The sequence below is a fragment of the Trichechus manatus genome, unplaced genomic scaffold (assembly GCF_000243295.1).
Source record: "Trichechus manatus latirostris isolate Lorelei unplaced genomic scaffold, TriManLat1.0 scaffold00020, whole genome shotgun sequence".
Taxonomy (NCBI): Eukaryota; Metazoa; Chordata; class Mammalia; order Sirenia; family Trichechidae; genus Trichechus; species Trichechus manatus.
The window spans coordinates 5,468,407-5,480,232 of record NW_004443956.1 but is presented as its reverse complement, the minus strand read 5'-3'; the positions used below and the strand labels follow the sequence as shown (position 1 = coordinate 5,480,232).

Here is an 11,826-nt window from a genome sequence, read left to right as displayed (position 1 = left end):
CTCCTCTGGGGGCCCTACGTCGTGGCCAGTTACCTGCGGGTCTTGGTGCGGCCTGGCGCGGTCCCTCAGGCCTACCTGACGGCCTCGGTGTGGCTGACCTTTGCGCAGGCCGGCATCAACCCTGTCGTGTGCTTCCTCTTCAACAGGGAGCTGAGGGACTGCTTCAGGGCCCAGTTCCCGTGCTGCCAGAGCCCCCAGGCCACCCAGGCAACCCTCCCCTGCGACCTGAAAAGCATCGGTTTATAAGTGGTTCCCCGGCCACACACATCCTCAACCCATCCCTTCGGCTTGGACAGTGACGTCGTTTCGCACCTTTCTGTCCCCTTTTTAATTTTCTAAGCTGCCTTCAAAGTAACTCTCTAAAAGTGGATAAACACTTGGACTGTACAGACTCCATTTTGGGGGACAGGGTGGATTTCTATGGTTCTGCCCACCCCAGCTCCGTGCATTTGTCCTCCTCAGTATATTTTCATCCTGACAATAGGCCCTGCAGTCTTTTTGTACTTGTACTGCTGTCTTTTATTCCATGTGTTACTTTTTTTTTTTTTTAAATAAAGGCTAAACTAATTTTCTTCATGCAACGTTTCCTAAAGACCATGGCCAGTTTTCTACAGAAGCTATTTTTGACAACCTCAAGTGGCATTACATTTTGCGGTGAAGTATAGGAACCTGGGGGAACTTCACAAGTTAGATTTCTTGAGGGTCTTCTGGTGGAAGCAGGAGAAAGGGCAAAAAAAAAAAAAAAAAGTCTTACGTTCTCTCTGAATTGCCTGCCGTGGGGTCAGTTGTGCTGCACCGGTTTTTAGAAAGTGTCAGGAACTTCGTGCGGTGTTGATATTGAACTTGAGCAGAAATGGGAGTCAGTAGCAAGGCAGTCATTTTTTAACCAGTAAAAATGACTTGTTTCCTACATTCCTTTTTACTACTAGACAATACATGTCAGCAACAACCGCTCTGACAACTGCTCTCTGTATTATACGAATCTTGAATGGAAACATTTCTGTAAAACTAACTTTTAAAAGTAAGAGTAAAAAGTGTTTGGGTTAGTGATGGTGTGGAGAAAATAACAGTATTGCATGCTTTTGTATGTACTGATGGATCGTGGCTCACCGATCTGGATGGCTCTGAGAAGCAGAGTATTAAAATTGCGTTAGGTATTTTTGCCAAATAAAAATTAAAAGAATTTCATGGAAGCAGCTTGTGCTTTGAGAAGACCAGTTTTTATTCTGTTTTATGAAGCTAGTTTCCATTTTGAAAATTGCTCTTCTGTTGTTCATGGTATAAATGAATGGAATATAATGATACCCTACTTGTAGGAGACAAAGCATTTCCTTAAAATGTTTGCTAGGTTACGCTGTGCTGTTCTACTGATGATTATTTTAAATTAATAATTAAAACTATCATTTTAAATAATGTTTCTTTGTTAGACACATTGTAATCTTAAATTGAAAGACTAAATTCTGCAAGTACTGTATAATATTTTTTGCTTATAATGCTACATTTTTATTAATGTACCTTCCGTTTTGAGGATTTATATCTGTATTTCTCTTTGCATTATACAAATTGAAATATACCAGTATTTTCATTCTGGAGCGATGTTTTTTGTTTTTGTCTTTTTTAGGCTGACTGGTACTAATACTTGCCTATATATGTTCCTCATGTCCTCTTATTCTTTTAGTACATGTTGTTTAGTTTTAGATTTTGTAGTTTGACCATGAGCATACACAAGACATTTGGAGGCTGTCTTACATGTTTTAATTTATAACTTAAAATGCAAACTAAAAGTCTGCAAATCCTTTTAAGGGCAGAAGCAATAGACATATACACTGCTTTAAAACTTTTCTGTAAACATAAAACATGAGTGCAAACAAAGTGATCATTTTGATAAAAATAATGAAAACTTTAAAAGAGGTGCACTAAATGTAGTGAATTTTTTTTTAGTTGGACATAATATAAACTATTGGACGATCGGTCCAAGAGAGGTAAGTAATAATAATTATTATTATAGGTAATAAGGGAGTGGTCAATTTATCTCTGGTAACTGGGCAGCCTTATTTTGTTTGTAATGGTCAGTTATGAGTCTAGGAAGACAGTCTCATATTTGGAAAATATGAGTAACAAGTGTCCTCTTTCTCCCCAGGTCTTATGTCCAGGGAGACCTCAGTTATCCTGGGCCACACATAAGAAATTAAAGACAAAGGCCTAGGAAGTGAATCTCTCCCCATCTAGTCCCCCATCCCCATGATCCAAGTTAAAAAAAAAAATAGAGGTCACCAGGCCCATGTGATACTCAGAATATTTAGCCCCTGGCATGGCACAGGAGTCAACCCATCAGCTGACTCCTGAGCAACTAACTTTCACCATGGCAGCAGCTCAGCTGCACCAGGGACCACCTGAGTATTGGCCCTACATGGTCTTGAGTTCACGGGATATTTTTTCATAGGAGAACTCATGCTACTGATTCTCCAAATTTTAATGTTCATAAGAATTAACCTTAAGTTCTGGCAGGCCCAGAGGTTTGTATTAGGAGGTGCTGAGGTGGGACCCGAGAAAGAGCATTTTTAACAAGTTCTACAGAGGCTTGGAGACACACCTGTGTGCCTCGATTTCGATGCGATTTACTTTCAACCCATTCTTTACAAACTTGTTTACCTGGTGTTTTCTGATTTGATGAGAGTAACAAGAAATGATAACCATCTGGAAAGGAAAAAGAGAAACCAAAAGAGGCACAGGAACAAGCTGTTGGGGGAAAGCAGTGTGTAGGGGCTTAAAGGCCCTCCACCAGCCAGCCTTTGGGACTAATGACTCCATTACATACACTTGGATTGTTAATTACATTCATCTAAAATCACCTCACCAGGAAACTGTTACTTGTGTCCAGAATACTCTGTTCATTGTACCAGGTCAGGTACAATGTATTTGGGGATGAGTTTCATTGTAATAGTTTAAAGCTATTCTGTTTATTTAGGAAGTTATTTTTTTTTTTTTTAACATTTTTTTTATCATACTTTAGATAAAGGTTTACAGAACTAATAGTTTCTCATCAAACAGTTAGTACATGTTATTTTATGACATTGGTTAACAACCCCACGACATGTCGACACTCTCCCCATTACCAGCTTTCCTGTCCCCTCCTGCCTTCTAATCCTTGTCCCTGGGCTGTTGTGCCCCTTTAGTCTCGTTTTGTTTTAGGCACCTGTCTAATCTTTGGCTGAAGGGTGAACCTCGGGAGTGACTTCATTACTGAGCTAGAAGGGTGTCCGGGGCCATAAACACATCCAAATTCCCTGAGGGAACAAATTGCTGGGCTGAGGGCTGTGGGGACCATGGCCTCGGGGAACATCTAGCTCAACTGGCATAACATAGTTTATAAAGAAAATGTTCTACATTCTACCTTGGTGAGTAGCGTCTGGGGTCTTAAAAGCCTGTGAGCAGCCATCTAAGATACTCCACTGGTTTTACCCCTTTGGGAGCAAAAGAGAATGAAGAAAACAAGATACAAGGGAAAGATTAGTCCAAAGGACTAATGGACTACAGCTACCACGGCCTCCACCAGACTGAGTCCAGTACAACTAGATGGTGCCTGGCTACCACCATTGACTGCTCTGACTGGGATCATGACAGAGGGTCACAGACAGAGCTGGAGAAAAATGTAGAACAAAATTCTAACTGATAAAAAAAGATAAGACTTACTGGCCTGACAAAGACTGGAAGTTAACTTATTTAGCACGGCTTTTCCCAAACTCAGGGTGAGATAAACGAGTTGTCACTATCCGTGGGGCAATAGAAAACAGATTTCTCGTACATAAATCTTTGTCTGCATGTCCTCGTATGGGATTATTCTATTAAAAATGAGGATTTTTAAGGATTTTGATATCTTATGTCAAACAGCTTTGCAGAAAGACTGCATCTATTTACATTTCCACCTGACAGGTTCATTCTTTTTTAAAACTATGTATCTCAAAGTTAGAATCATTTAACAAAGCAATAACAATAATGATAAATAATATAGTAATCTCTGCATCTACTATTTAGTCTTGCTAAATCTGGACAGTTTGGCCAATTTGTTTCAGCTTTTCCTTTCCTTTTCTTTCCTTCCACCCTTACTGTCTTCCTTCCTTCCTCTATTTCTAGAAAGAGAATATTACACAATTATTTCTGCCAAGCATTTGTTCTCTCCATTGGCCCTGTATATTCCCAAATACTCTGTCCACTAAGAGGTAAGGCAGCCCCAGGTCCTAGGGCTGACTCAAGGTTTAAGTTTGTGGGTGGATCATTGGGTTGGCCAGACTGGGTCTGCCCTTCACTGCCTTCCCGAGGCCTACAGGATCGAGCGTAAACCCCTGCCGGCCACAGAAGGCCTTTCATGATCTGGCCCCTCCAGCTCCCTGGCCTCATCCTCCCCTTACATTCCCATCTCTCCTTTCTCTAACTGCCACTGTACAAGCTCTCTAGTCTTCCTGGAAAGCCCACCCCACCTTCTTTGTCTGGTAAACCCTCAGTCACCCTTCCAGAGCAGTGGCTATATTCACAATATTTAACAACTGGGATGGCATGGGCATATCCAACCTGTAAAACTGTAACCCTGGGTCCTGACTGAACAGCAGGACTGGGCTAGACTCAGGTCCAAGACTTCTACAAGCCCTTTGGGCCCAGTCACCTCTCTGACTCCCACAATGCATTGTGTTTACCTCTACAAAGTCTACACCCCTGTGCCTGATGCACATGGCTGGCTCCTGGCTCCCTCTCCAATCTCAACTCCGCCCACTCCTCTCAGGCCCTGCACGCTAGTCATTCCACGTCACTGGCAGTGCCCTGAACAGAGCATACTGTGTTGCACCACCATGCCTTTATGGGTATTGTTTCTTGTGTCCAAAGTTCCCTACCTCCTCCCCAGCTGCCTGTTAAGCTTTCAGACATAAAGTGTGAACTCCTAGCCTTTACAAAACTCCTAGCCTTATGCAGAAAGGGGGAGATTGTCCCATTGCAGACACTGCAAGGTTTTCAAGGCTCGGAACTCTGTCATTAGATCAGAGTGCCATGCAGGCTGAGTAGAAGACTTATTGTCCTACTGGCATTCCAAGTTGTTTCTGTGCACCGAGGTGGCTGGGGTTATAAAATTCAGCTGGCTCCAAATCCTGTTCTCCATTTGCCCAGCAGATGCGTCACTCTGTGTGGGCTGGCAGGACCACAGAACTTCAGGACCCCTTCGGCGAGAATCAAGGGAGCCAATTGGAGACTGTGTCCACCTACCCACATCCTACTCCCAAGTCAATATCCTTTGCACTGCTTACTAGCTGCTTCAGGAGTAAATCAAAGCAAAAGCAATATTGATCTAAGAATTTCTTTATGCTCTTTCTCCAACTTGGATAAGACTTTTGGGGCCTGGGCCAGCCCATCAAGAGATCCCTCTTCTTTTTGGGGTGTTGTTGGGTGAGGATGTGATGCTTGGAGTCACAGCAGTCATCTTGCAACCATCAGGAGAAATACTGTCAACACAGTGAAGGCAGCAGAACAGAAAGATAAAAAAGACCATGTACCCATTTTAACATTGTTGAGCCACTAAACCAAACAAGCAACCTCATACCTCCAGACTTCTGGTTTTGAAATAAAAACCCCTATTGTTTCAGCCATTAGCATTCAGCATTCAGAAGTGACAAGTAACTGCGAAAATACTTAGAAATACTCTAACACTCCCCCCACCCTTTCAGGTATGCTTGATATCCTGGAAATGTATTCACAAATTAAAAAAAAAGACTTATTTAATTCAGTATTTCCCATCTGTCAAATCATTCAACCTGCTGATAACCATTAAATTAACCTGGCTCTGGAAAAATAATGAGATTTGATGTGAGTTTTTTAGATTGAAGTAATCTAAAAGATCAAAAAGATACCTCTTTCTAGACTAAACCAAAAACCAAACCCGTTGCAGTCGAGTGGATTCCGACTCATAGCAACCCTATAGGACAGACTAGAACTGCCCCATAGAGTTTCCAAGGAGCTCCTAGTGGACTCGAACTGCCGACCTTTTGGTTAGCAGCCATAGCACTTAACCACTAGGCCACCAAAGTTTCTTCCAGTTCTTTTTAATTGCACTTTATAATAGCTTTTTGATTGGTATATATTTAAACTTTTTTGATATCTATCATGGTGGTGTAGTGGTTAGGAGCTCAGCTGCTCACCAAAAGGTCAGCAGTTTGAATCCCCCAGCCGCTCCTTGGAAACTCTATGGGGCAGTTCTACTCTGTTATATAGGGTCGCTATGAGTCAGAATCCACTCGATGGCAGTGGGTTTGGGTTTTTGTTTTTTATCATAGATCTAATTACAGAAATCTGGGGAAAGGGAAAAAAAAAAAAAAACTTGAATGAATCCATCCAACCAAAATATATTGAAAACTAGTAAGAAGCTAGTTTCTGTGTTAGACAGGCTACAGGGGGAAGGAAAGCCCAAAGTTCTTTGTTAACCAGTTAACAAGCTCATTGGGGCTTGGCAAATGCACCCAAAGCCATAAATGAGGAAGAACATGATAGATGCCAAAAGAGGGATCTAGATAAAGAGCCCAGGATAATCAGACATCACAACAGATTGTCTGGAAAGAGCCCCAGGCATTATAACTCTGGTTATCCAGCTCAGAAGGAAAAACCAGAAGACTGGAACAAAAATTGTCCAGGTTCCATCTTCTCCCTCCTCCTGGGTTCTTATATTTCTTTTTGACTCCTTCCATATACTTCTCATTCCAAAGTCCACTTGTAAAATACATTTCTCCGAGTGAAATATAACCACATAATTCTCCCTTAAAGTTTCCTGTTCCAATTTGATCCAAACAGTCAAACGTTAGTAAGGACTGTGATCATTCTAATGGAGGAAGTTTGTTACATAAAATCTTGTTGGGAGAAGAGCCAGCAAAGACACTGCTGATTAGAAATGACAGAATTGAATAGAAACCAAATAGGTTTCCCTTAAAAGACACGCTCCACTCTACTCCCAAAAGTGGGGGCAGTAGTAGGTTTGCACTACAGAGAAAGGTATTTTTGTGTTTTTGTTCAAGGGAAAAAGGGGAGAGGGGAAGACCTAGGTAGATATCCAGGCCACCCTGTGTTCTGGTTGCAGAAATTTAAAGTAAATAAACAGTACAAGATTTATAACTGAAAGCCTGAAGTCCTGAAGTCACTTCATATTAATAGAGAAAACATGGAAAAACACTTTAAGTTGCAATGTCAAGACTAAATGCAGTACTCTTACTTCTCAGTGACATTAAGGAGACAGGTAAATTGAAGCTATTACTATTTGGCTTCTAGTGGAATAATCTAAAAACTAAATTTTAAGTAGCCAGGCTACTCTAGGTTTAAAAACTGCTTGCAAAGTACATATTTAAAAATTTCTGTGATGCATTTATACTACCTGAATTATGCCAGTCTGCATAGCTTTCTAGGATGGAAATCATATTGGTTTGCAAGGATCTGGTATCTGAGAAGCACACATTGTTTTTAGGTTGGAACTTGTGTTGGAATCTGGAAGGGGCAATAAATTGTTTCATTTTCTTGAAGATACATACTGCGATTTCTAAAGGCCCTGAAAAATTATCATTTAGTTTCAATGCTGACATAATGCATGCCTTACTAAAAAATTCTATGTTGTTGTTAGGTGCTGTCGAGTGGATTCTGACTCATAGTGACCCTATAGGACAGAGCAGAACTGCCCATACAGGGTTTCCTAGGCTGTAATCTTTATAGGAGCATATCACCAGGCCTTTCTCCCTCGGAGCCGCTGGGTGGGTTTGAATCGTCAACCTTTCAGTTAGCAGCTGGATTGAATTGTGTCCCCCTAAAATGTGTGTCAACTTGACTAGGCCATGATTCCCAGTATTGTGTGACTGTTTACCATTTCATCATCTGATGTGATTTCCCTATGTATCGTAAATCCTATCTCTGTGATATTAATGAAGCAGGATTAAAGGCAGTTAAATTAATGAGGGAGGACTCAATCTACAATATTAGGTTGTATCTTGAGTCAATCTCTTTTGAGATATAAAACAGAGAAGTGAGCAGAGAGACAGGGGGACCTCATACTACCAAGAAAGTAGTGCCAGGAGCAGAGTGCATCCTTTGGACCCAGGTTCCCTGCGCTGAGAAGCTCCTACACCAGGGGAAGATTGATGAAAAGGACCTTCCATCAGAGCCAACAGAAAGAGAAAAGCCTTCCCCTGGAGCTGATGCCCTTAATTTGGACTTCTAGCCTTCTAAATTGTGAGAGAATAAAGTTCTGTTTGTTAAAGCCATCCACTTGTGGTATTTCTGTTATAGCAGCACTAGATAATAAGACAGCAGTGAAATGATTAACTGTTGCGCTACCAGAGCTGCTTGAAAAATTCTATGTTGTTGTTGTTAGGTGCTGCCGAGTCAGTTCTGACTCTTAGAGATCCTATGTACTACAGAGTGAAACACTGCCCAGTCCTGCAACATCCTCAAAATCACTGTCATACTTGAGCCCATTATTGCAGCCACTGTGTCAATCCATCTCATTGACCTTTTTTCACTGACCCTCTACTTTACCAAGCATGATGCCCTTCTCTAGGGACTGATCCCTCCTGATAATATGTCCAAAGTATGTGAGACGAAGTTTCACCATCCTTGCTTCTAAGGAGCATTCTGGCTGTTCTTCTTCCAAGACAGATTTGTTCATTCTTTTGGCAGTCTGTGATATGTTCCGTATTCTTTGCCAACACCATAATTCAAAGGATCCAATTCTTCTGCCATCTTCCTTATTCATTGTCCAGCTTTCCCACGCATATGAGGTAACTGAAAACACCATCGCTTCAGTGAGGTGCACCTTAGTCTTCAAGGTGACATCTTTGCTTTTTAACACTTTAAAGAGGTCTTTTGCAGCAGACTTGCCCAATGCAATGCATCGTTTGACTGGAAGAAGCAGTCAAGATATCAAAAAATTCTATAGGGATCATTAAACTTAAAAATGCACAAGGAGATTTTCCTTCATTTAACATAGACTTTTCTTTCTTTTGGCTAGCTCTTTCCCCCCAATATATTACTGAGAACAGACCTACGTGCATGGCCACAGCTTACGCAGAAGAGGGAGATAGAAAAGAGGTAAGAAAGAACCTCTGTCAAGGGCTCTCATTCTGCAAAGTGATGAAAAGAGTATAACTCTACAGTGTGTAATTCTTTTAACCCACAGTCAAGATTAGTTTAATTTGCATATCTATCTTGAGGAATTATGGGATACCCAGAGCTATTTCTAGAGTTTGATTTGCATAATTGTTCTAATCCTTTGTGAGTATGATGACATGTGGTCTGACAAAGGATTTCGTTTTAATTTGTAAGTTACCTTCTAAGTTTTATAAAGATATTAGAATTAAGCACCTTTAGATATATATTTCATAACTTGCCTCTATTGGAAAGAACACAATTCTAAGAAGACATGATTAGTCTTCTGCTAATGGCACATGACTTTACTTTTGCTAGTTTGAAAAAATAGCTTTGTTCACTGAAAGTTTGCCATTTAAAAGTTTATTCTTTTTTTTTTTTCTCAGCACCTCTTGGCAAAATTAAAATTCATTTAAACATCATCAAAAAATTTACAATTTTAATGGACCTCAGTGACTTTCCCTGTCTCCAAAATTTCTTAATCTATGAGTAGGTTACATCTTTACTTCACATTTGGAATATTGGCAGCAAGAGGATGACTTACACATTTTCTTAGGGTCTGGAATATTAATGCTCTCATGACCAAAATATAACCATTTCTGATTGGAAGGTTCTTGGCCCACTTGGTTATCAGATTCTTATTAAGATACTATCAGAACTGTAGGAGGCGGGGCCAAGATGGTGGAGTAGTCGGGTGCTTCCTGTGGTCCCTGTTACAACAAAGACCAGAAAAAACAAGTGAATCAATTATATATGACAATCTAGGAGCCCTGAACATCAAAGGCAAAGTTGAGGAGTTGGACTGAGTGGCAGGGGGAGGGAGACATGGTTCAGAAGCAGCGAGGAGTTGCCAGACCTGACCCGGCAGGAGCCAGTGCCCTTCAGGCTGGATCAGCTCACGTGTGCGGTGAGGCAAGCAGTGGTGCTCAGGGGGCCTTTTCCACATTGGGAGAGGCCCAGTGGCAGAAAGTCTACTTGGGCATCCAGAGCCAGTAAAGGATGGCACTCAATTGGCAAAAGATAAGTACTTGCATCTGGTCTACCGTGTGGATCAAAAAACACCCCCCTTTGGGATAAACCTCTCTCCCATTCACCTCCCCACTCCCCACTATGAACTGGATCCTGGGCCAGCTTCAGTGAATGCCGAGTCCCCAGGGCCGGAAGTAGGACCCAACATGTGCCCCGAGCCATTCTCCTGGCTTGGGAGAGGGAACAAATTAACAAACAGGAAAAAATAATCTGCTGGCTCCCCTAAGCCAGGAACTCAGGGTAGGCACAGCTCCTTTGCCTAGGCACAGGCATAAGGGGTCAATGGACTTTGAATGCCTTTCACCCCTGCACAGACTTGTGTGGGCCCATTTCAATGGCGTAGGCCCTCATTACCACAGTACAACAGGGTATATACCTAAAGTCTAACTTCAACTGTTTCAGCTGTGAAGTGGCGTGTTCATGACATTTGACACTGCTCTGCCCATCAAGCAGGTTCCTCACCTGCCCACTTCAGGAGCCTGAGGACTGGTGGCTCTACCCACGCCACCTAGCCACCCAGAACAGGGGTCCAAAAATAAGTGGTGCACCCCGGTCCTTACAGCCAACAGCACGGGGTGCTCATAGTCCAGTTGTAAAACCCACCCACCTACACACTTTAGAGAACAGGGGACATATTCTCCTCCCAGACACTCAGAGGCAGCCATCAGCCCCCTGCCTTGCTCAGCACATGACCCCTACTGCAGCCAGTCAGATACCTCTGCCTACACCAATCACCCATGCCTGTCCAGGAATATAGGTGAGCGCCTGCACCACACACTTGGTGACCGACTACCTGGACACCTGAGCTGAATCCATACAAGAAAAGTAAACGGACTCCTGGGCTCATATACTTAGTAACAGATCTAACCACCTGGTAACAGGATGTTAGAGCTTCAAAGGCGCCAATAATCAAAGTAACTCACATGAGCAGCCTATTTGGACATATCAAAACAAAACAAAACAAGAAGCCAGGACACAGTAAGCAAACATAAAATAAATAAATATAATAACTTATTGATGGCTTGGAGACAACAGTCAATATCAAATCACATGAAGAAGCAGACCGTGATGGCTTCAGCAAGCTCCCAAAATAAAGAATCAAGAAATTTTCCGGAGAAAGAGAATTTCTTGGAATTACCGGAAGCAGAATACAAAAGATTAATATACATAACTCTTAAAGAGACGAGGAAGGAGATCAGGCAAAACTCAGAACAAGCCAATGAACACACAGACAAAGAAATAGAGGAACTTAAGAAGATTAAAGAAGAGCATAATGACAAATTTAACAGGCTACAAGAATCCATAGAGAGACAGCAATCAGAAATCCAGAAGATTAACAATAAAATTTCAGAATTAGGCAACTCAACAGAAAGTCACAGGAAGGAGCAGAACTGACGCAAGGGAAGTCAGAATTAGTGAGACTGAAGATAAAGCACTTGACACCAATTTATTCGAAAAAAAGAAAACAAAACAAAACAGGTAAAAGGCTTTTAAAAAATGAAGAAACCCTAAGAATTATGTGGGACTCTATCAAGAGGAATAACCTATGAATGATTGGTGTACCAGAACACGGGAGGATAACAGAAAATACAGAGGGAATTGTTGAAGATTTGTTGGCAGAAAACTTCCCTGATA

At 41.7% G+C, this 11,826-nt stretch overlaps 1 protein-coding gene across 1 annotated transcript in view; it reads left to right on the top strand.

Moving 5' to 3' along the window:
• The window catches only part of GPR27 (G protein-coupled receptor 27), a 1,125-nt gene extending 879 nt beyond the window's left edge, over positions 1 to 246 (top strand). The window contains exon 1 of the mRNA XM_023727921.1: positions 1 to 246. This exon is cut by the window's left edge and continues 879 nt beyond it. Coding sequence (XP_023583689.1) covers positions 1 to 246 — 246 coding nt within the window.
• The last annotated feature ends 11,580 nt before the right edge of the window (positions 247 to 11,826 follow it).